Source organism: Eublepharis macularius, chromosome 2 (assembly GCF_028583425.1).
Source record: "Eublepharis macularius isolate TG4126 chromosome 2, MPM_Emac_v1.0, whole genome shotgun sequence".
Lineage (NCBI taxonomy): Eukaryota > Metazoa > Chordata > Lepidosauria > Squamata > Eublepharidae > Eublepharis > Eublepharis macularius.
The window spans coordinates 32110732-32136998 of NC_072791.1; the positions used below are offsets into that span (position 1 = coordinate 32110732).

The 26267-nt window shown below is 43.4% G+C and overlaps 1 protein-coding gene across 1 annotated transcript in view; it reads right to left on the bottom strand.

Moving 5' to 3' along the window:
• Nucleotides 1-26267, bottom strand: part of RIN3 (Ras and Rab interactor 3) — a 104944-nt gene that overhangs the window by 62935 nt on the left and 15742 nt on the right. Inside the window, exons 2-3 of the mRNA XM_054972123.1 lie at nt 10879-11065; nt 8163-8277 (exon numbers count right to left, since the gene is read on the bottom strand). Of these exons, the coding sequence (XP_054828098.1) occupies nt 8163-8277; nt 10879-11065 (302 nt within the window). The remainder of the gene's footprint in view (nt 1-8162; nt 8278-10878; nt 11066-26267) is intronic.

A 26267-nucleotide genomic window follows, 5' to 3' on the forward strand; every position in this document is an offset into this window, starting at 1 on the left:
ATAAAGCTGTATAGAGCAGTTACTTGCAGATTCAACAAGGTGGGCAACTTACCCTAAATGAGGACAGGAACCAAAACACGACCCTTAACTTGCTCTGATGTGCTGCAGTCAGAGTTACTAAATATGGAGAACCGAGAAAGCTCTCTCTCTCTCTGACACATTACTTGGAACTAAAAATAAAATGAGTCACCATGATTGGAATGCAACATCTCCAAGGCTCCCAAACTCATTCTGCATGTCCGAGGTGCCATTTCTTATGCATTGAATGGGATCAAATGTTGAAACCTATTACTGTCCTTGTGTTGCTTTTCCACACTGCTTAGCTCCTTCCTGTCACTGGCAGACGGTAATACTTCTGTGTCTTCTACATTTGTAATCCATTACATTGTAAGGGGAGAATTGATGTGAAGGTCATCCAGGACAACCTATTGCCCTGAGATAGCTTCCCATTAAGGAGCCAGCATATCAGCTTTGAGCCATGCCTCGTTTCCCATCCTGGGCTCCTTCGACACCAGAGTGTTTCTCTGTTGGGGGAATGGTTGCTGATGTGAGCCTGTTTAAATTGCCCTTGCAGTGGGGATGCTAGAGAGCAGAGGGTAATCTGTTTTCTCTCCGCCGGTAGCCATGGTTTCCCATTCACATCTGATGTGTAATGAAGGGCCCCACCACTACTGTGTCCCCACATGACTGTCAGGATTCTTCTGACACACCGTTTTATTTATTTATTTTCAGGAGTATGGGTAATGTTGCATAGAAATAACACAACATGAAAAAAAAACTTTTTAAAAGCCTCCAGATCTTTGCAGAGGCATCGACCCCTCCCCCTGTTTAAAAGGCAAGCTCAGGTGTGAGCAATTTTCTTCTTCTTTTAAATCTTCACTAGTATTTAATGCTGTGTAAGAATAACACAACGGCTTTTAAAAACCTCTTCTTTTTTACTTCATGTATTTGCAGACACCTGATGGTCTCCTCCCCCTCCCTAAACAAGCAGGCTGAGTCATGGGTGATTTAAAAAAAAACCTCCATGAGTACAAGCAATGCTGGACAGGAATAACATAAAACCTTTTAACAAACTGTTTAAAAAATCTCATCTTTACATAGCCCTCAATGAATCCCTCCTCCTTCTTAACCAAAGTCCTGTAATAATTACACTGTTTCCCCTTAAGACACAAAAACGTCTCCTGCTGACAGCAGCATCTTGCCCAGGAAATATCAGTTTTTTACAGGTTTAAAATAATGTAGGGTTTTTTTGTGGAATGAACAAGCTGTTAATGGCCTGTGCACAAATAGAAGACAACATTGTGTGGAAACATGAAACAAACAGCCCTTGTTAACAGATAGCCCCTAGTTCTAACCTCTGCCTCTGGGCTTCTGCTTCTGTCCTGGTTATCAGTCACTATCAGGTATAAATAAACTATAAACAGTTTAACAAATAAATAAACAAACTCTGCTCAGTGGAGTGGTGGGATAGAGATAGGACCTACCCCATTATTATCAAATGCTGCAGATTGTCTTCTGTACAAATCTTAATTCTATTCCTTCTGAGAGCCAAGCTACAAGTGACGCCTGACACAGGTTGGACACTTGTCAGCTTCCCTCAAGTTTTGATAGGAAATGTAGGCATCCTGGTTTTACAGCTTGGCTCTCCATTACAGCTGCAAGACCAGGATGCCTACATTTCCCATCAAAACTTGAGGGAAACTGACAAGTGTCCAACCTGTGTAAGGCGTCACTTGTAGCTTGGCTCTGAGTGACTAACAAGAGAATCCTCAGTAGATTTTCACTGTTCCAAGCCCACTGACTTCAATGAATTTAGAAGATAAGTGGAAACTCTCAAGGATTTATATCTCATCCCCTCCCCCTATTGTCTTTTCCCTTCAATGAATGACCTCATAAGCTTCTCTCTTTTTTCTGCCTCTTTCTCTGCTTTTATCTCCCACCCGTAGACTGGTCTTCAGTTTTCTTTTTTCTACCCCTGGTAGCCTCTACCCAGGAAAATTATGACCCAGTTGCACAACAGAGAATCTGCAAGGACTTAAGAGGGGCACTTTATTTCCTCCTTTATCTCCCTCCCCACACTATGTCCTCCTTCCGTCCTCCTGGCAACTCCCATAGCCTCACCTTTCCCAGATTCCTTCTCTATTTCCCACACATCGACCAATCTTTTATCTGCCCCCTTCTTCACCGATATTTATTTATTTCATTTATACCTCACCTTTCTCCACAATGAAAACTCAAAGCAGCTTATACCATCCTCTCCTCCATTTTACCTCACAACAACCCTGCCAGAAGAAGTGGACTGGGAGTGAAAAATGTGGGGAAAGGCCCCTCCCTAAAGGAGAAGGGGAGAGAGGAAGAGGAAGTCTGCACATGCTGCTTTCCTCCCCTTGCACAAGACTTAGACCGGCTGGTTTTACATAGGCCTTGTGGGGCAAGCAGCTGCCTCTCACACCTTGTGCAAGGCTCAGACAGGCTGAGCCAGGCACTGCTTCATAGGCTGCCTCCCTTCCCTTGCTTTATATACAGGGCTCGGGCAATCCAGGCACCACCTTGGGCAGCACAACCTTGCTGCCCAGATGGCACTCCTTGACCCTTGGTTTGAAAGTAAGGGGGTGGCAACCCTAGTCACTGGGCTGGCCTCTCCTAGGTTGGGGGGGGCATTAGCCCACTATGAGGTAGTGGGAGGAGAAGGCCACTGGTCCATGAGGCATCCTAGTGCTCTTAGTGGCCAATCCACCCCTCCCTGTGAGGTAAATTAGGCTGACAATGTGTAACTGGCCCAAGGTCACCCAGTGAGTGGCCACAGCAGAATGGGATTTGAAATCCTAGCCTGAAACTATAATCACTACACAACAGTGGCTTTTGTAGGATAGCTGCTGTTGAACACTAGAAAGCAGCTGGGTCTGGTAGGTTATGCAAGTCGGGTAGCAGCAAGTCACATAGCAGTTGCAAGCAGACCTGCCCTAATGAGTCCTCCCTCAAAGGCTAAACCAACCCTGGAAAGTGCCCTGCCCCCTGCCTTTTACCCCCCCCCCCACACACACACCTTTTACTGATAAACATCAAGCCTGGAACTCTGGCAAAACTATTGTGGTTGCCTAGCAATGTCCACTGAAGGCCTCCATTTCTTAGAGCTAGAGGCACTCCTTTTATCATTTGGGGTTTTTAAAAACTCCCTCAATGATGTAATTTTTTTTCTTTTAGATTTCAGATTTTTCTGCAAACTTGGGGAATTTTTCAGGTGTGTAGGAAGATCTGTCTTGTCCGTTTATCACTCCAATCTCCAGATTTAAGTATCCTCAGAGTAGGGCCACTTGGCTATTAGTATATAGGATACCAAATTAGATGGGCCAAACATTTGTACAAAGCAATTCCATATGCATGACTGATTAGTTGATTAGTTTCCTCTCAGAAGCTAAGCAGGCCTCCTGGAGTTGCGTTCTGGCTTCCTGTCCTGATGCTTCACACAGCTCTTTGCCTTCCCTGCCTGCATGAGCAGTGGAGCATCAGAGCAAAAGATATGAGTAGGTGCACCCTCTTGTGTTGACTGGGAGATATTAAAGGGGCAGGCAACTATCTCTCCACATGAAGATCCAGCAGTTTTTGACCAGCCTCTGGGTGGGAGCTTACCTGGGAACCCCTGGAACATTGTACCAAACTCCTCAGAAGAAAGATGGAATATATAAGAAATATAGTCCCAGGCAGGAAGAGGCAATTCTATTACATGTGTCCATTACAATTAGTTTGTGCAACATTTCATTAAACTGTTATTCATGGAATGAAAGACTTTAAAGCACGCTGTTATCTGTGAGCAGAATGATGCAGTCGAGAGCAATGCAGAATAATCCAGAGTTTCCAAGCCACTAATGAAGGAAGCTGAAGATAAAATGGTCTGTTCCCTTGGAAGAATAAAGCTGCCTATTGTCAACCTCTGCCTAGTTATCCCCTTCAATTTCCTCATTAGCTTCCCTATGAATAATACATAGATGTTACTACAGATAGTTTCATAACTCCTCAATTGTTCAAGCTAATTTAACCATCTCTGAATCATGATATGTCAGAGAGCCCATGAATATTCCTTAGCACTTACAGCACTTACATACTTCTTCTAAACTCTAGCAGTGTGCATGCAATGCCAGATATTCAAAGAAATATATGCACAATTTTGTTTAAGCTTTCCAAAAGCACCAGTGAGGCAAACACGATTTCTTGCAAGGACAATTATCAGAAAATGAGATTGAGCGCAGAGCACTTCAGGGCGCCTAAGAGCAAAAATATAACTCTCATTTTATTTGGAGTGGGGGCTTCCAAAGTACAGATTGTTAACTGCTGTGAAAATGACAAAGTGTGTGTGCGTGCGTTCGTGCATGTGTGTGTAAGTGTAAAACCTCTCTGGAACAACTCATTACCCCACCTGATGAAGTTGCTGCAGAAAATATAGAAGGAATTTTATCTGCAAGAGGTCTTTTGTGTGGCAGGCTGCACAGAGTATTGTGTGGTTAACCCTGGCGGCGCTCTTGTTACCCATTTAGCATTTGAATTCCCTTCATCTTCTTACCAGCAGGAACTGTGGATACCGGCATGAAGCTACATGGAAAGCTGCCAGATGTGTCGTTAAGGAGGGCCACATCCCCCTTTAAAAATGCAGAGGGGGAAATGGCTTCTTACCAAAATAAGCAAGTCTGGTCAAGAGATGAGGTGTATGAGGTCCCTAGTTCAAACCCTGCCTCTTCTCTAAACTTATTTTTAAAAAGTTGGATCCCAGACTGATCTAGCCAGGAACTTCTTCTATGGGATTCTCTGTCACCAGATGTGGCGATGTTCTAAGCAGAGAGAGAAAGAGAGAGAGCGCAAACTTCTGAATATATAATATTGGCAATCTCTGTATGAGGTTTCTGTCCCATTCTTCCTCCAAGAAGCTAATGTACAGCATTTCTTCTTTCTTTTTAGAAATAGATTAGGCTGGCAGAGATTGCTCAGCACTCAGATCCCCCCCCCCCCTGAACTCCGTAAGATTTCCCTCAGTCCATAAAAAGTACATTGCATGGGAATGCAAACCTAATTTAGATTGGGGGGTTGCATGGCAAGAGAGAGGAGACTCTGGTCAGGCCTGATTCAGATACACTTAAGAAGCCCAAAGTGTCTAGTTAGCTTTCCTATATCCAATCATTTAACTTCTCTGCTTCCATTTTAAGCCTTTATTATTATAACGTAATTATTCAACATTCTTAAAACCAACTTAATCAACAGAAGACCATCCATTATAACTACACAGAAGGGAAGCTCCTTGGCTGTGACTTTCTTATCTTTGGGTAAGAACTTTGGGGGGGCTCATATAATCGTTCTCCTTCAATGATCTAAGTGGACGTTCCCGCTCAGTTCAGCTTGTCATATTTATAGGGTTTCAGAACCATCTCCTTACAATAGCTGTCAGTTTGCCAACTGGGGCAAGTTCGTGTAGGTTCATAGTTCCTGGTTCGTGAAATGGGACGAACCACGAACCACACAGTTTTTTTCCTGGTTCGTGCCTACCTCTAATTAAAAACCCTTATGAATCTCACTGGGTGACCTCAGGCAGTTACTCTCTCCGAGTGTAAGGTAAGTCATGGTTTTGTTGTGAGGAACAGAGAATCTAGTACATCGCCTTGAGCTCGTTGGAGAAACGATAGGATGATAATGCAATAAATAAATTCCTGCAGGCATTCAAGCTATAGCATGGCCATCTGAGGCCAGTACATAGGAAGTTAGAAATTAAGAGGAACTTTGCACCCTGACTTTGCTTGCTAGTACTATTTGATCATCAGTTCTGAAGATCTTCTCTTGTTATGTCCCAGCATCCCATTTAGCGATCATTTCCCATGAAGATGGGGCCAGATGAGGCCAGAGCATGCTAGGATCAGATCTGGAAGACAGGGGCAGTCTTAGCCGCAGGGCAACCAGGGCAGCTGCCAAGGGCCCTTCACTGCAGGAAGGGAGAATGGAGCCCCCTCCCCTCAACTGCCCAGCTGCCACCATTCCCTGTCTCTCTAGAGTCACAGTAGGCACCTGTTACAGTTGCCAACCTTCAGATGAGGCCTGGAGATCTCCCAGAATTACAATTCATCTCCAGACTACAGAGATCAATCTCCCTTAAGAAAATGGCAGCTTTGGAGGGTGGACTCTATATCGTTATTCATGCATTTGCATTTATTTACTTATGTCCTGCTTTTCTCCCAGCTTGGAACTCAAAGCAGCTTAGAATATCATTCTCCCTCCTCCATTTTCTAACAACAATGACCCCGTGAGGCTGACCAGGCTGCATGTTTGTGATGGGCCCAAGGTCACCCACTGAACTTCTGTGGCAGAAGTGGGAATTCGAAGCTGGATCCTTGTCTAACATTCTCTCCACTATGCTATGCCGGCTCTCTTATACCCCACTGAGGTCCATCCTCTCAGCAACTCCCTCCTCCCTAGGCTCCACCCCCAAATCACCAGGAATTTCCTAACTTGAAGTGGGCAACACTAATGACAGTGGCAGCTGCAGACCAGCAGCTGGTTCAATAAGCTGCAGTAGAGTGGTGCCCCCTTGACTGCTATACAGTCAATTGCTTCCCCTAAAGCTGGCCCACCCCTGCACCCAGTCAAGGACAGACTGGAAGGTTCTGCTTCCTGGCCGATCTTCAGCCCTGCCATCCCCACTGTAGCGAGCACTCCATTCATTCAACTGCCTTGTGAGTAGCAAGTGCCCTGGCCCATGTCATGTTCAGAATACTTTCAGGTATGCTAGTGCCAAAGAGACTCCATTTTAATCCTTTCAGTATTGTGAGTGCTTTCTTCACAGGTGCCAGGATGTTCCCAGGCAGCTATCTCCCAGAGGAGGAATGTTTTGGCTACCGCTGTTCCAGCCTCGAAGGACTTTCGCTTTCCGAGCTTCAAAGGGATTGTTATGAGAACTATGGGGGGAGGTTGGGCCTGCTGGGATCTGTTACTTTGTACCTCATGCTTTGCCTGTCATTGGTAACAATTCACATGTACCATCCTGAATATTGTATTCAGGCTCGTGGACTATAATGCATTCTTTCTTCAGTAAACTTTTGAAAACAACGGGCTTTTGTCTGATTGCAGAAGGTAGTCTGGAGTAAGGACATTATCTAGCCACAGTTCTGACAGCCCAGAGTCCATGCCGCCTGCTTGCAGGGCCAGCTCACACCCACCAGCATGCGGACTCAGACTGCTACTTGCTGGGGGGCAGGGTAGCCCCGGCATGGGGTGGAGGTGCAGGGAGTCTGAGGGTTTTGACACGTTCTCCAGAACTACTAAGACCTTCCCTGAGTACAGATGACATGTTTCACTGCACTGTACAATAACTTGTGGTTCCAAATAACAAGGGATGTTCCTTTGTGGCAACTCTAGGTTTTTCCAGATGGGAGATCTACTTCCACTGCAGAAACTCTGCACATAGCAGGGCTGTACTCACATTCCCCACCTGCAATACTAGCATTACTTCCCAACAGTTTTGAAAGGGGTGGTGATTTAGACCTGACCTGTGGCCTGAAGTTACATCTTTTAAAGACATTAATTGTAGAAGTATGTTATTATATACTAATTGTATTAGTATGTTATTTTTTGTTATAGATAGATTATCCTAATCTTACAAACCACTCTTCTGCATATCCATTTAGCCCAATATCCAGTTTCGCACAATGACCAATCAGATGGTATCTGAAGAAATGAGCTGTGACTCATGAAAGCTCATATCCTACTCTTGCTCTTTTCAACAGATGCCTACAGGTAGCTAGCAAGGAAACATCCAAAGGCATACTGCTTCTGAACCTGGAGGTTCTATTAAGCAACCACAAGCAGACTGTGGTCAATTTATCTTTCATGGAATCGTCTAATTGCCTTTCAGGGGTAAGTCTTTGCTTGCTTTCTTAAAATCAGCAACGAACTGGCCCTGCAGACTTCTGGCAGGACAGCATCCCAAAGAGAAGGAGCTACAGAGGCAAAGGCCCCAGTCCATTCTGATAACAGTATCCCTGCTGACAAAGTAGGTATTCAAGGGCACCCATCTCAAGATGCAAAAACACATCTGTGTGTATTTTAATAGATACTGGTGCAGATATTTTCTAGATAGGAAAACAGTCTGGATGAGTTACACATTTAATAACTAGAGATCAACTTACATGATTTTTCTTCTTTAATCTTGTATTCCAGCACTTCAGAAGCCTCCGCCTGGGCTGGGAAACGAACCGAGAGAAAGAGGTTTTTCAGGTTCTCATCTTTCCTAACAATGAATATCTAAATAGAGAAAAGAGGAATTGTGACGTGATATAGTAATTATTTAAAAGGGCCATTTATAATACGATGAACAATAATTGTAAGAACCAAGTCAAGATTTCATAATGCAATTATTCTTTTATCCAGAATACTGCAGCAGCAAGTCTCTGCCTTATAAATGTTAACAACTCCTTTTAGGCAGCACAAGATTGGTATAGTTTTCCACGCACAGAGCTATTTGTCCCTTAGTTTTATATGTACAAACTGCCTTGCTTGCTTGTATGTTTCTCCCAACAGGGTAAATAATAGCTGGGGAGGGGGGATTTGAGTTCCAGAAAAGAGCATAGGGGGAGAGTTAAAAAACTCCTTTATACCATGATTTTGATCAGAATTGTCCTACCTTCCCAAAGCTGCTATTTAACAATAAAATGAACAACAAATAGCAAAGCATTAATTTCTTGATAACAGGGAGTGAAAGGGCACCTCTGGCAAATGAGAATGCAGTCTTACAGGAGATCTGAGAGAGGAAACAGGTGATTTCACACATGCTTGCAATTGGGTTAGAACATGACAATAAGAACAAAATAATTTAAGAAGAGCTCTGCTAGGTAAAACTGAGGGTCTAGGGGCCTCTGAGAAGCTAACCAGCAGGATATGAAAAGAACAGGTTTCATCCATCCTGCCTCATATTCTGTGGTATGCTGCCTCTGAGCACAGCTCTCTAATAGGCACTGAGGGATCTATCCATGAATTTCTCTATTCCCCTTTAAAGACATCTAAGCGTCAAGCCAGATGTGACACTGGGAACCTATGCTTAAGGTCTCCAGATGTGAGAACTGCCAAAAGTAGCCACCTGATCCTCCAATCTTGATCAGGGCTGCAGCACTGGGGGTTAACTTCCCCATGTACTAATCCCCTGCTTGGAAATGCTTCCCTTGGCTGCCTTAAGTGCTGGGAGAGATAAAGAAAGGCACAGTACATGTACCTGTATTTTTCCTGACTGCAACTGAATGTACTTAGGATAGGATTTACAAGGGAAACAACAGAGATGGGGGAAGGGGTCCCCATGGCAGCTCAGTTTCATACCTGGGGATCTGAAAATCACATCATCACATCTATTTTGGCCCTAAGCTAGAGGCCATCACCATGTCCTGTGGTAATGAATTTTTAAGTTCTCTATGCACTGTGTGAAATAATGCTTTCTTTCCTCTGATCTGAACCTACCCCTCATTGGATGACTCTGAGATCTAGTACTGCGAGAGGAGAAAAATCTCTTTGCTTTCTCCATTCCCTTCAAGTAGTCCTTTTCCTGTTAAAGCCCTTCCCACCCACCTACCCACCCCAAATTTAATCATTCCTCACAGGAAAGTTGCTCCACTGCCTTGTTCATAGAAATTCTAGTTGGCTATCGTATCAATTCTACCCCATGTATATTGAACATGCAGCTGCTTAAAGTGAGCCCGTCCATAGCTTTAGCAAAGTCATTATTGGCTATTCTGACAGGCAGTGGCTTTCCATGGCCTGGGGCAGAAGTTTTTCACATTACCTAATATCTGGAGATTTTTTGCAAAGTTGTATGCATCTTGTCTTCCATCTGTCTGTTTGTGACATCCTCCTCCCATTGATACAGGAAGCTGCCTTCTACTGAATCAGGCCGTTGGTCCATCAAGGCAGGATCATCTACTCCAACTGGCAGTAACTATCCAGGATCTCAGAGCCAGGCTACAAGTGACGCCTGACACAGGTTGGGCACTTGACAGCTTACCTCAAGTTTTGATGGGAAATGTAGGCGTCCTGGTTTTACAGCTTGGCTCTCCATTACAGCTGCAAGACCAGGATGCCTACATTTCCCATCAATACTTGAGGGAAGCTGACAAGTGCCCAACCTGTGTCAGGCGTCACTTGTAGCTTGGCTCTCAGGCAAAAATCTTTCACACCACCTCCTACCTGATCCTTTTAACTGGAGATGCCAGGAATTGAAACTGGGGACTTCTGCATGCCAAGCAGATACTCTTATCTCTGAGCCACGGCCCCTCACTTATGCCAGGCTCAGAGCAGACTGACCAGGAACATACATTAACAGTTTAAAAAGTATATGTACCAGGTTTATTATATCGTTACCAGGTTAATGATACTATTTCTGCTACTATGGGTGGTTTTTAAAATAAAATGTCATTAATATTATGTGATTCTGCTATTGTGTTTTTTATGAATACGGTTTTATTGATATTAGTGCTCTTTTCCATTTCAATGCAGGTTTTTAAAACTTGTCATTTTCTATGGTATACCATACTTTAATTATTCTTGGAAGCGGCTTCATGAGCAGATTGCAAAGAGGCTGGGTATAAACCCATGAGGGGAAAAATCAAATGCAGAATTATCTTTTCCTCCTTCTATAACCACACACTCACTCAACGTCCCACCAATGGTCCTATTAAAGCTTGAGGAAGTGAGGGCAACGGGAAGCGGGGGGAGGGGGACAAAAATAAAAGTCACATATTTCTTACGTTAAGAGTTTGATTTAATGTCAAGTCTTTAAGGGGGGGGGAAGCAATCCAGTCTTACAAATTATTTTTCCCCTAAGGAGCAGGAAACAGTGTTATTTGAGAGTTATAGACATACCCCCGATGGTTCCTTGCAGAGTAGCTCAGCAGCCCTTTCCTGAGAGATGTTCAGTGGAAGCCAAGCTGGGCATGTTTTGATGAGCTTCTCAAGGATACTGATGCCTGGAGGGGAGCAGCAGTTCCACAGAACACCAGCCTGGCCTAGCGGGGTCTTCGTCTCTTCTTCGCCAGTGTCTGCGACAGACCTGAAAAACCACACATGACCCCTTAAGAAACAGCCATAGCAGTTGATAGTGAGCAGAAAGATGTAGAAGGGCGGCCCTTATGTAGCTGCTACTAAGTTCAGATGTGCCCACTTTACATCCCTTAACAGCTGAGAGGAGTTTGTCAAAGAACCAACAGAAACAGGCCACTTTCCTATTCTGTGCCTGTTCTTAGCCAAGAGGTGTCAGTCTATAAGGAATAGTTGCAGGGCTATCTGTAATTCCTCCTCCTACCTTGGCAACAAAGGAAGAACAGAGTATATGAAAGGTCAAGCCAAGAGAAATAACAATCTTTTCTTCAAAGTGCTTCTTCATAGCCACATTCACTTAATATGTGGTTTCAGCTGCCAGATCAAATTGAGACTTAAGACTTAAGAATGATTGTCTTTCTGTGTGTGTGTATGCGTGCGTGTGCGTGTGTGTAAGAGAAGAAGAGGAAGAGGAAGTGATGTGAGGGCGTTTCCATTACCTCATGTGTTTTGTACTGAAGGACAGTTTGGGGAAATGCTGGGAGAGGCACAAGATGGGTCTGAGCAAGTGTAACTGAATAATGAGGAGAAGGCTGTGCTCAGCCACAAATCCTGTTTCCGCAACTGGTCTGCGTATAGTACATACATTAGAGGGGATTGGAGTTCACATTCAGGAAGCTGTGGGCTCAGAATAGATGCCCATTGCCCATACTTGGTGCTCATTGCTGCCTGTTGCCCAACAAAGATGAAGCTGCCTTACCCTGAATCAGGCCATTGGTCTGTAGTGAAGGAAGTGTGTTCTCTGCTCTTATTGGCACTGGCTCTCCAGTTAGGGATCCCAGGTGCCTGCCAGTGGCAGGCTATCTCCCAGTGGTTTGCCTGTTTGCTCACCAGATGCTGGTTACTGGAGGGAGGTTTCAGGCCATCCGGCGATCGCCGCCACCGGCAGGCACCTCAGGAGCATGTGCAGGGCGCAACGACACCTCTTCCAGAAGTGACGTCAATATGCAAACCATAGGAGTGCTCCTATGGTTCGCTTGGGGCTGATTTTGGCCTCAAAGGGGCCGATTATCAAAGAATTGGCCTCAGTGGACCACAGGAACACTCCCACAACCGGTGCAATGAAGTCCCTTCTAGAAGTGACATCATCACATCCACTAGAAGCGCACATGCGCAAAGGGTAAGTGTGAAGAGGCTCTTCCCGGTAAGTACCAGGACTCCACCCCCCCTCCTGCCAGGAGGGTATAGGGGCCTGGGAACCCTATCTCCAGTGTTTTCTCAGGCAGAGGCCTTTCATATCACCTATGACCTGATCCTTATTATTTATATATTTAGAAACTGTCTATGCTGCTTATCCAGGGAACCTGTTCACGGGAGCTTTAACTAGAGAAACTAAGGGTTGAACCTGGGAACTTCTGCACGCAAATCAGATGCTCTATTGATGAGCCACATTCCCTCACCACACAAGCTGGCAGCATGAACAGAACATGAACAGGAAGATATTTGGAATTTCCATACTGCCAACTGTATAGTCCCCCACCCTGTAAAGGTATGCATTTTTCTTTTTTAAATTTAATTTTCAATTTATTATTGCATTACATTTATCCTTTTTTGTTTCCCACTGGTTTCATTTATGGCTACAGCCGTTTTGTTTTGTTTTTCATTCAATTTTAAAGAAGATTTCTACGCCACTGAAGTGACCCTGCCAAATTTTAGGTCCACAGAGGAAACAGTCCCAGTTTTATTATTCTTTAACAGGCAAGATATATTTAACACCTTTGTTCCCCAAGTCTCTAAATGAGATATTTTTCAGAACGGTACCCTTCACTAAAATACCCATCCCTGCTAATTTCAAAAAAGCAGAACAAAGGGTTCCAGTTTAATAGGCAATTAAAATTCTAACTTGCAGGACAGGCAAGCTGCAGATGATTGGTGCTCCTAGAATTAGCTTGAACAAAAAGATATTTGGCACCCCAAGGAAGGAAGGCAGAACATCAGATGGGACAAGGGGAGCCATTTGGCCTCCCAAGAAGGGCACACAAAGTTTTAAATAAACAAATAAAACCTCCCCCTAGACTTTATTCCTCCCCACCCCAACTTCCTCTTTCACTAATTCCCTCCCCCTGGCAGCTTCTATGCGGGAAAACTATGTCCCAATTGTGCAGTGGCAGCCACTGCAGCTACTTGCACAGTGGGGAACTCACAAGAATTTGCAAGGATGCTTCACTTTCCCCTGTATCCCCACTCTATGTCCTCTTTCCCTCCTCCTGCCAACCCCCATATTATCACATTCCCCTGCTGCCTTCTCTCCTTCTCACTCACAAAGCAACATATCTGCCAACGTATCTTTAGCTAGGTTGATATTTATTTTTTTCTTTTATACTCTGATTTTCTCCATAATGGGGGCCCAAAGCAGCTTACATCATTCTCCTCTCCATTTTATCCTTGCAACAACCCTGTGAGGCAGGTTAGGCTAAGAACACGTGACTGGCAAGAAGTCGCTAACGGAGCTTTCATGGCTGAGTGGCATTTGAACCTGGATTCCCCAGATCCTGTTCTGAAACGTTAACTACTACACAACACTGCCTTTTGTGGAATGGCTGTTGTTGAATAGTAGCAAGCAGCCAGGCCTAGATGAATCATATAAATCTCATGGGAACAAGTCACCTGAGGCCTAGAAAGGGCCATGCCTCCTCTTCTCCCTGCCTTTTACTGACAGAAACCAAGATTTGAAGGCTGACAATACTGTTGTGGTTGCCTAGCAACAATCACTGAAGGCATTTGTTTTTAAAGCTATAAAATGGAGCTTCTATTATTTTAGGCTTTTTATTTTGTTGTTGAGGTTTTTTTTTTTTAAGATTTCATTTCCCCCCCCTGCAAACCTCCAGCTTTTCTCAGGTTTGTAATAAGATCTGTCTTGTCTGTTCATGATGACTCCAATCTATGGATTTAAGTATCCACAGATTTGGCCATGTTGAGAACTAGACAGGAGGAGGCAGTGTTCTGAATGAGTTAGAGACAGATTTCTGAGGGAGAATTGGCTGGTTGGCTGCATTTTGAAAGGAGTTACTGAATGACAACTTACATGTTCCACAGCTCACTAAAAGGCAGAAGAGAAGGAAATAGTGTAAAGGTCACTTAAAGGATGATAAATAACAGTCTCTCTGAAGAAGAACTTCCAGAAGGAGACACCTCCCTCCAGTTGCTACCAGATGGGATTTCATTTTCTTATCTTGGAATTCCATTGCCTGAAATCTAAATATAAACTCATTATTCCCTAAACAAAACAGTATTCTGAATAAAATCGTGTTGGTGTCTAACTGTATTTTCATAACACATCACAGAGGGCAGGTTATGGCAAGCCGGAACTGTACCAAACAAATTTGTTGTCGAGTCCCTATAGAGGTTCCATGGCAAGATCATTAACACTTTAAAAATAAACACTCAAATGGCTTTCTGTCCAAAGTTAATTTGTACATGTAAGGAGCAGGTGGAAGGGCATTTGGAAAGACTGGCATTTTAAATCTCATCCCAGCTTGTTAAAGCAAGAGAAATTGCTGACTAGATGGATGGCTAACTTTGCAGAGTGAGCACAAAGATATGCACGAGAGCTCCAGGCAGTATCAAGGGGCGGGGGGGGAATTTGGATCAGAGCAGCAGGGAGAGCAGATGATGAGCCTTTCCATGGCTACCATTTCCCTCTTCGGCTGTTGGACCCACTCATGAGGGAGAGGAAGCAACTGGGATGCAATATGGAGCAGATAACGGTGGTTGGCAGGGAGAGCAAGCCCTCTTCCTCCACCACTTTTCCTCCCACCCACCCCCCAATTTTTAAAATTTAAATATGCATTATAAACAGTTACAAAGTCAAGAAAAATAACTAGTGGTACAAAATAAGTTTTCCACTACATACATTTAGAGTAACTTAGATAATACTGACTCCAAAATATTTTTATATACAAATGTATCTTCATAGTTTATAAGTAAAGTACAATAATTTGGCGTCACTAAGACAGGTAATAACTTGTATCTTAACATTATTCCTAATGCTTATAATTCTTCTTTTTCCTTTTTACTATGGTAATAGTTAGAATATTAGTGAGAACCTCCACCACTTCTTCACTCCAAATTTCTTTTGAAGCTGCTTTATAGGAGTGGCAATCCATGTATTTTCATGTAAGGTACAGTAAGCCTCTCAGAGTGATTATTAAGTTGTGGTAGAGTGATTGTTGGCAGCTACGATATGTTTAAGACCATTAAAATGTGGGTATATAAAGTTTGGCAAAATATTCAAACTGTCATAATTAACAGAGCTTGTATTTTAAAGAGACGGTAGACGGTTTAAATCTACTTTTTATAAATGCTGGAAACTTTTTTAGATTGTTTCAGTCAGCTAGGTTAGTCTGCATTAGAACAGCAAGAAGATTTTCAGGGTATAAGATTTGGCCTTGAATCTTGCTTTTATAAATTTCATGGAACAAAAATATGGGTTTACAATTGCTCTGCATTGTTATAAAGAATGGTAACAATCAAGTTAATATATACTTGAGCACAGAGCTCTGTAGAGTGCTCCATGCATGTCTATTACTTGCTAGTGTTGCATTGTTTTTATAGAGCACAGTTATTTGTAATTTTTGTAAAAATCAAAACTAAACACAGGCAACAAATTGGAATGGGTTCAGAAGTAGGCAAGGGAAAAGATGGTCTAATTTTCTGGGCAAAAGGCTAAAGGAACGAGGTACGCTCAGCCTGGGGAAGTGAAGGCTGAGGGAGGTGTGATGACACTCTTCGCCTTCAGAAAGGCCGGTCACATGCAAGAGGGCAAGGCCTCTGCTGCTTAAGCGGACAAGGCAAAATCTAAAAGATATAAGTTACAGGAGGCTAAGTTTAAGTAGAACATTAGAGGAAAACTCTTAATGGCAATTTGACAATGGAACCAGTTACCAGACTCCCTCACTGGAGGTCTTCAAGGAAATACTGGACAGACAAACTAGGGTTGCCAGCCTCCAGGTGGTGGCTGGAGATCTCCGGGAATTACAACTGATCTTCAGGCCATAGAGATCAGTTCCCCTAGAGAAAATGGCTGTTTTGGAGGGTGCACAGTTTTCAAAGCTTTTGTGGACAACAACAACAAATGCTGGAAAAAACATCCACATTACTCATTCTAAGTCGCATGTTCCCCACATTCCCCATGCAATCCCAAGTGCCGGTCACATTACCTCATTAAACAGACGCATTTCATTTGCATTTCTCCCGAATATGTGGTCACAGGTTTTCAACGGGAGTTTCACGGTGGCCGTGAACGGGCCAATGCGCAATTTACGCGGTTTTTTTAAAAAACCACCCCCCTTCCTGTCTCTCCGGCCGTTCCGAGAGTTCCTATTGGCTGATTCAACTTGCAAGTGCTCCGTAGTCTGCAAAAGACTGTTTTTTACTTCATAGCATTGGATTTATTGATTATGCTGTTTCTGAATCAAATCTGGTAGTTTGAAAAATCATTTTGGGGTGAATCCATCCTCAGAACGGACTCGCGAAACTTCCTTTTTAACTGTTTTTTATTTTATATTACTGTAATATCGAAATTACGAAATATCGAAATAATGACATTCCAAGGAAGTGAAACTTCAGTAAAATTCAGATACTGAACTGTCCTGCATAGGAAATGCCCACGAAAGCTTCCCACATGCTTCCAAATTTCCAAAAAAGAAACAGGAGACAGCCATCAGTGCTGTCAGTGGTGGAAAGAGAGGCATCATTATCTTCAATGATGTTTCTTTATAAGGCAAGATTGAAATAACGGAAAAGTGCGCTCAAAAAAATAAAAAAAATGGGCGGGAAAAAAGGTCCCGCCCAAAAAAAACGGTTTTCAAGCGGCCATGTGACAGGAGGGACGCGCGAGAAAGACGGATTAGAAGCAGGAATGTGAACGAAGAGGGAAAAATCGTGGATTGGAGGCAAACGGAAGATATCCGATAAACATGCGGGTAATGGGTGAATGTGGATTTGACCATAGACAGTTCCAAATTATCTGTTACAATGGAGATCTGTGTCTGAATCAACGTTTTCTGTAAAATGAAAAAACAGTCATATCCAGGGAGATAACCTTGACTGTGAAAAAGACACACTCAAGTCATCTTGCATGTATCTTTATTTAATTATTTATTGGATATTATTGAATTATTGAATGGTATATTTATTATGAATTATTTATCAGTACTTTAGCACTTTGTATTATGCACTGAACTTTATAAAAATTACAATTTTAAAAAATAAAAATTCACAAAATTTACATATAATTATTTCTGTAGACCTTCAAGGTTTCTCCTTCTTTTGTGTAACTGTCATGTCTGCATGCCATTCATCCATGCCATTCATGTATTCTCTGCTCTCTGTATTGATCTGACCACTATATTGATATCCTGTGTGCTTTCATGTCATGCTTATATAATGTAACCATTATAATCATGCCATCCTCGGCCTGCCTAAAAACGAAAGTACTAATGCTGAGAGAAAGGCTGAATCCACACGCCCTTGGCACGTCCTGGCATTGCGCTAAATGTTCGCTAAACACCCGGAAGTATAGTGTCTTTCTAGAGCAATTTCTGAATCGCGCTAGAAAGACGCTATACTTCCCGGTGTTTAGTGAACATTTAGAGCAATGCCAGGATGCGTCAAAGGCATGTGGATTTACCCATTGTAGCCAGCCAGTTATCTCTGAAAGTATGCTTGTTGACCTTGCAGCTGTACCATAACTCATCACAGGGGAAAGAGGGAGTTTGATTCCTCTTAATCTTCTGCCTTTCTCTGTCCAGACAAAGCTATTATGTTCTCATGGAACTTTTTAGGATTTTCGTGCTTAAATACTAATTGCTTAAAGGGAAGGGGGAATTGTGCTCCATATATCAATAGTGTATATGCTTGTATAACCACTCCTGCCAACTTACTCCTCTCTGGATATACCTATGAACTTAATGGATCGCTAAATAAAAACCTTTTCAACCAATGCACTGGAGTGCTTGCTGTGAGGGGTTTAGGGGTCTATCTGCCACGGACTGCCATCCCTAGAACTGACAGTAACCTCCAACTTAAAGTCACATTTTTAAAAGACAAAAAAAGACATTTTTGTGTTGAAACTTATTACTTGGGCGTCTCTTTGTGCCTCACTCAGTAAACTTTCTCCCAATCTAATCCAAACCAAGCCACTATGCAGCTGCTATTTACAAAGAACAAACACTGAAAGTTCTGAACACAGAATTCCTCACAAATTAATTTAGTCTGTTCCTCAGAAACTTGATAGAGAAGAAAAAAGAAATAAGAACTAGAGAACAGGAACTTCAGATGCAAGCCTAAGTAGGAGAAGAAAGAACAGACAGAAGCTCTGCAGAGAATTCATGTAATTAATGTTGGAACAGCAAATATAAATAGTAATGGATGCGTTATGTGCCATTAGAAGGAATGCTGAATGAGAACATAATTGACTGGGAGCTTAGGCAAATTTGAAAGGCAGGGGAAGTGCATTGATGGGATGTGTGTAATAATGCCCTTATCTACAAGCATCAATGGACTATTGTTAAAACGAGAAAACCTCAATAGTATATATATAGACAATTTAATAACTCAAGAAACATATATTAAGTCTTGGACACAGACATCACTTGTTGCTCAGAGAGAACTAAGAAAATGTTCCCAAAAGGTAATATTTAAGGCTCCACTGAATGAGAAGCAGCCAGGAGTCCAGGACTCTCCAAATCCTTAAGAAAAAGTAAAGTGGGAAACTGGGCAATTCCTGATCTTGTTTTGTGTCTTAATACATCTTCAGCAGTTGCCTTGGGGCAGTTCTCAAGCAGTTTGCAACAGCCTGTGAGCCAGCAGAGACACAGACGACCTTTAATGGCAGTTTGCTACAATCTGTTTGCATACTCCTACTACTTAGGAGAGTGCTAGGCAGACTTCAGTTAGAGTTTGCTTTTCTCTACACATTCTGCATTGCGCTTGGACGTAGATAACGGATTGTATACACCAGTAGCAGCCACCAGTAGCCATGCATGTACATTCCCGCCCTACCCACCTTCTGTTTCTCCTTCCTCAGTGGTTCCTTTTGATTAATGAGAAGTTAATACGTGGAGTCTCAGGGCCTACATGAAAAAAAGGAGGTCAAGTGCTGCAGTGAGGAGGGGGAATCAAGTGAAAGGGCTCTCTCCTCCCTCTTGCCCTTTGTAAGCAGAAAGAGGAATGATTCTGTCTGCCAGATATACACAACACACACACACAGCTTTGCCAATTTTCTAGCTCCCATTTCCTACCACTGCTCCTGTGGATGGTGGGGAAAAATAATGTAAAAAAGAAAAAAAACTTCACTGGAAATCAGCATGATTATCACTTCTGAGAAAAATCATAAGAGTTTCTGGAGAGTCCTAGAGGTGTGATGTGACTTCCAGGTTTCCCCCAGAAGTGATGTCACATTGTCACCCTGCAGTACCCCTCCATTCCCTCTCCAGGGTTCCCTTAACACACACACATACTGGAAGTCTGTGAGGGTCTATATACTTCAGATAATATATTTCAAATAATGCATATAAGCCACATTTCCTCCAGGATATCAAACTCCAGGAGTTTTAGGAGGCCAATTCTTGCAGCTGCTAGTGCCCAGAGTTGCTGGTAGGGCCCACTGTCACTGACTCCCCCAACCCATGCTCCTCTGTCACCTACCTTGGGCCCTTCCCTATGCATTCATTTGCAAACGCTCTACCACCCATGCTTCCACTTCCCTGTGTTGTTGGTGGCACTCCTGGGGGCAACAACAGCAACATTACCAGTTGCGCACATCAGCCAATGCTGTCAGGAAAAGAGTATCACTATGGTGCAGGCCACTGAAAGCATGCCTGGTAGAAGGGCTTGTGAGCAGAGGAAGGACGCACAGTCAGATAGCAGGATGTGTGCGTGGGTGGGTGGGTGGAAAAGTCAGCATGAAGGGGGCCTAGTGGTGGACAGAAAGGGGCCCCTGGGCACTGTCTGCCCAGAGCCCCCCAAAACCTGGAACACGCATATTGCATCATTATACGCTACATTCCTATAGTGCAATCCTATGCAGAATATAACTTTGGCCATTTCCCATGTCTTTAAAATAGCACTTCACTCACAGAACACTCTGTGCGATTTCTGACGTCACCGTTTCCAAAACAGAGGTAGGCAGTTATGATTCCATTTTCATGGTGCCCCAAAAATGGAATCATAACTGCCTGCCTCCATTTTGGAAATGGTGATGTCAGAAATCGGACAAAGCATTCCATGAGTGGGGCACTATTTTAAAGGCGTCGGAAAATGTTAGGTTATGCCTGGAATAATTCTGTATGGGATGGCACCAGTAGAGATCAATGAACATGCTTAGATATGATTGAGCGAGAGGGGCTCTCCTCCTTTATTTAATATATAGAATGTCATATTTTTCTGCATAGGTGGGAAGTCCCCCAAATATGCAGAAATCCTGTCCTTACTTGTGGTTGCCCCTGTTTTGCTGTCCTACGGATAGGCATTTGACTACTACCTTCACTCCTAGATGGAATTTCCGTCAATAAAATGATTGGATTTGAAAACTGCACATAAAATAACAACAACAACAGAATACCTCTATTCTAGACAAATTAGTGCTACACTCAGAATGGTGAACAAAGTCAGTGTTATATCATTATCTCCACAATACAGCTGGAGAGCTGGGGCTGAGAGGAGCAGCTTACCCAAGGCTACCTGCTGAGCTCATGGCAGTCATGGGATTTAAACCAGTACAGAGTTGATTTGCAACCCAGCCACTTAACCACTATGCTACAGCAGCTCTCGACTTACAATATAGTTTTTTTTTTAAGTTTGTCATTTGGCATAGGGTTGTCAACTGACCAGAAAAAAACCTCCATGGCCTGCCCTTATACCTTTAACAGCACCTAGATTGGTACACACACACACGCGCGCGCTTAATGTCTACACAACAACAAACAGTTATTTAAGGCACAGGAGAGAACACCATAGTTTAATGTGAAGCTTTTCCTTCTAGTCCTTCCATCAACATCTGCTGGTTCCCCCTCTATACCACTTTTCCTTCCAGAAATTCAGAGTTAAACGTTGCCCAGGTTTTGTATAGCAACGATATTTTGTTCAAAAACAATGGCCACCATTGTCCCTCTAAGACGTTTAAAGAAAAGCACCTTAAATTGCAAACATCATGCAATCATCGGCTCTAAAGCTGATTTCTCTTTTTCTTTTCACAAAGAACCTGTCCTTAAAAAGAAAAGGAAGTTGGTTTGCAATGGAATGGGGCTTTGTGACATCCAACCTTTATTTTCTATCAATGTGATTATTTTCCTTCAGAAAGGCAACTTGCTTTGCAGTCTATTATTTCCTCCATGGATACAAAGAGATGTCTTTAAAAAGGTGCATAAATAAGTTTGTTTCATGTTTTAAAGGAGATCAACACGGAGATAGGCGCTCAACACAGAGATAGCAGCTTGCAAGTTTCCACTGGGGGAAAAAAAGTAAAAAAAAAAATGGGATCAAACACAATGTCCCAATTCAATATAGGAACTTCACAGGCAAAATGTTTATATAACCTCTTTGGAAGCTATACATCTATAATGTAAAACGTACTTACAATCTCTTCAGAGTCTTTCACAAGTAATGCTCAGATGTTTTTCATCTGAGAGGCATCCTTTACGCAAATGATTCATGCAGTATGGGAGGTGAGAAAGAACCATTTAAAAATAGAGCATATGCATTCCATCCTTCATCGATTTTGAATTTGAATTGCAAATACAGGAAATGCAAAAAGATGCTTTCAGTGACATTTGTGAAAATGGCCTTGTCCTTCCCACATCTCATTAATATTACTATTTCTTGGTTACCAATCCTTCAGTGTTTTACCATCCATGTAGGTCTTTTGTCCCACCTTCAGGCAATAATTAAAAAAAGAATTGCTGTTGTTTGAAAAGCTGGGGAAAAGAGACAGTTCTTTAAGATATAGGTGTATGCATGTGTATTTTCAATGCACAGCACATGCATGCACATTTACTATGTTCCATGACTGGAAAATGCAACTAACAGGTGTTTTTTGTGCTACGCATTCACTCATTGGTTTTGGTGCTAATCTGAGTTGGGGAATCTGAGTATTCCCTGACTGTAAAACAAAATGGAACAAGTAAGGCTTGTGGTGCTCTGGGAATTCTTCCCAGGGATTTACTCATTAGCCTTGGTACTCACCTGTCAATCTCAGTGTTCCCTAGCTGAAAAATGGAACTTTTTATTATGTCAGATGATCTGAACAAATCTAACTTGTTTTGGTCTGTTAAATGGAACAAATGGTATTTATTCAGCCATCCACAGACTTTACAGAGCAGGATGTTCCCACCTCCTGCTGCAACACACCAACCCCCCATTTTATTCTTGGGGGACAGAAGCAGTGTAAGTGACAAAGGGGGGGGTGTCCTGCAGTGGGAGAGAAAAATCAGCAGATATCACTGCCCCATCTTCTACAAATGGAAAGCTGTTCCTTCATAGGAACAGCATGGGTGAGTATGTGTCAATGTCTTCTACCATTTTTTCCTAAATGCTGCTTCAGATGAATCAAGATGGTTTGCCACCCCCCCGCCAGCTGTGCCTCCCCCACTGGAACAGGACCACTACTCATGGGGTGGTGGTGGTCCTTTTTAGATTTGTTAATGCATAATTCTTTGTAAACGTGCAAGGAGAGTAACTGTGAGCAGACAGATGTTGGAAACCAAAAAAAGGTTTTAGACGCGACTGTTGTCCCCAATGGCTGTTTCTTCCCTCTGAATGTCTAAGTTGTGAATCATACTGATAAACAGAGCCAGTGAAGCAACATCCAGCCGCATCTCAGCAGGCAGGCCAACCGGAGGCCAAGCTGTGCAAAAACGGCTTAATCAGCTATTTAATCTGATTCCATGGCAAACGCCACAGGTAGCTGCACAGAGAAAAGAAAAGGGTCTGCTTTTGAGCTCTGCCAAGTGTCAGGACATGCATCTAATGGTTTATATATCTGCACTGTGCCTTGAATTAGCACCCCAGTCTGGCAGCTCTAACCAGCCAGCAGACAGGGCTTCTTCCCCCTGATGATGTAAGGGCGAGGGGGAGATCTCTTGTTTTTCTGCACAATGAATAATGCAGTCCTAAAGCCAAGGATGTTCCTATTGGGCAGGGAGTCTGCTGCAGTCCCTGAAAATATACTGCAGACTCTTCTCCAAATTGCCAGTTTTCTTCTTTATTTACAAAGGTATTTTAAAAATCTAGAAGAGACTGTAGCTCAGTGGCAGATCATTTGCTTTGCATGCAAAAGGTCCCAAATTCAACGTCTTGCATCCCCTGTTAAAAACAGGATCTAGTAGTAAGACCTCTACAGGTAAACAGGATTCTACCCAGCTGCTCAGTAAAGTAGCAGACTCCATCCCAGACTACAGACTAACACGGCAAACTCCTTTGAACCTTTACACAAGCAAACTGATCCCCACATCAAAAGGAGCTGTTTGCATCTCCATATCAAAGGAGTTGTTTACATCCCTCCTCTCCTCCTCCCCTCCCCTCTCCTCCTCTATATTTGACCCGTTTCTTTCTGCCCTCCATGCATCTGATGAAGAGAACTGTGATTCTCAAAAGCTTAGGCTACAATAAAATTGGTTAGTCTTAAAGGTGCTGCTGGACTCTTTTTGATTTTTCATCCCAACTTTGAGTATTCTCCTCACCGTGTGAAGGTGACAAGCGCTTGGACACTTGGCAATACTTCTTTAAATATATATATATTATAAATGATTTCATAAATTGACACTGCAATCCTATGCAGAGTTTCAGCTCCATTCAAGTGGTGATATGTTCGTTTAAGCCCACTGACTTCAATGCACTTCGAAAGGTGCAGCTCTGCTTAGGATGGCACCGTAAATCTTCCTTTGCCTTTTGCAGAACAGCCTGCCTTTTGAAGAATAACTGGGGATATGGCTTAATTAATCATGTAGTAATTACACCAAATCATGGTACTTTATTTGACAAGAGTTGCCGACTAGCTCAGCTGGAAGCAAAGAGAAATAGCAGGGATAATTTGCCTTCAGGGTCTTGTGGTAGCGAGGCAATTAGTCGCATCAGTGCCATAACATATTTCCCTAGGAACAGGCTGCTAAATTACATGCTGATTTACAGCACCGCTAGGTCCAAGGGGTGCTGTGAACCAGCAAAGGAAAGTCTCCTCCCCTCCTTCCTGCTGGGCTCACTTAAACAACAGACGCCTCTGGAAGGTGTTCAGCAGTCAAACGCGACTGTGGCAATCAGATGTAAGCCAATCACTGGGTCGGTTTGATTCAGCAACAAATGACTCGAACACCTGCTCAATAGGTCGGCCTTGTTTTTCTTTTCAAAATGCTGCTGGTACAAACAGATCAGCAACTATTAATATGGCTAAGGCCTTCTTAGACAAACCACCAAATGGTAGGATATTTTTTAAAACGCAGCATTTATTATGTAGTGGTTGAAAGGTAACTTACTGCTGAGCTGAGCAGCGGCACAGTAAACACGGGGTGGGGGGAACTGGGCTGTGAAAGAACATGCATGCATGAAAAGCTGATTGCCACAGCTTAGGAAGCAGCAGGGTGAAACAACCTGCTGAACAGTCACCAAACAGATGAACGATTCATTAAAAAAAAAAACAACACCCAGTTTGTGGCTGGCAGACATGAGCCAAACCGGTGTTGTTCAAGCATCCCTAGATCTAATATGAGGCTCACTGAGTGAACTGGTGCCCATCTCAGCCTACCTAGCTTTTACCTCAGGATGTGAGGATAAAATGTGGAGAGAGAACCATGTATGCCGCCCTACGCTCCTTGGAGAAAGCATCACATAAAAATGTGATTAAGAGCTAATACAGGCACAAAACAGACCACAAGATTGTGGAAATATTGGCTGAAGGTGCCTGTCACGGCCCCTCTGACTGGCCCAGTGATTCTGACTCAGAGTCATCAGAGGAAGAGCCTGAGGAGCCAAAGGCCAGGGAACCAGGAAGACCAGAGGGGTTGGGGAGGGTGTGACGCTGCAGAGGCACCTGCCTCTGCACCTCCAGCAGCCCCAGAGGCCACCCTGCCAGGGAGACCTTGCTACCAGCCTCTGGGATAGCCAGTAGGCTTTCATCAGGCAGGATGCAAACCTGAGCTCATAGCCCCTCAAGACGCACTCCACAAGAGTGGTGTTGGCGGAAGGCCCAGAGATAGCGCAAAGGAGACGAACTGCCAGGTTGGCAGCACACACTCCCAGCCTGGAACCAGAACTTGGCTGTGGGAGCAGCACTTCTTTGCAGGGTCCTGGCCAAAGCACAGCCCAGTTGCAGGAGCCTCCATGCCTGCAAGCTGCAAGTGCAGCTGAGCCAGATCGACGTCCAGCCTATTTAGGCTGAGGGTTGGAAAGCCAGCATTGCTGGATCAACTAGTCCAGTAGGCTCAAGCCCTGCACTCCAAGTGCCAGTCTACGCTCCCAAGCCTAGCCAAACCTGAGGACGTACCCCAGAAGAGCCCAGATATGGCTCTTTACAAGGGGAGCTGGTAACAGCTGGGTCGAATCCACATTACTCATTCTAAGTCGCATGTTCCCCGCATTCCCCACGCAATCCTGAGTGCCGGTCACATTACCTCATCAAACAGACGCATTTCATTCGCATTTCTCCCGAATATGTGGTCACAGGTTTTCAACGGGAGTTTCACGGTGGCCATGAACGGGCCAATGCACAATTTACGTGGTTTTTTAAAAAACCACCCCCTTCCTGTCTCTCCGGCCGTTCCGAGAGTTCCTATTGGCTGATTCAACTTGCAAGTGCTCCGTAGTCTGCAAAAGACTGTTTTTGACTTCAAGCATTGGATTTATTGATTATGCTGTTTCTGAATCAAATCTGGTAGTTTGAAATATCATTTTGGGGTGAATCCATCCTCAGAACGGACTTGCGAAACTTCCTTTTTAACTGTTTTTTATTTTTTTTATTTTATATTACTGTAATATCAAAATTATGGTGAATCAATCATTCGAAATAAAGAAAACACAGAGCAGGACCTCCAACACTCCTCCATGTTTCCCCCAAGTTATAATCGGTCCCCAATGACATTTTACATTTCCTCGAAAACTGTCAGGGATGATGTTCTATAACCTCACACAAGGAAAATGAGGCGCGAGACATGCGGGCACATTGT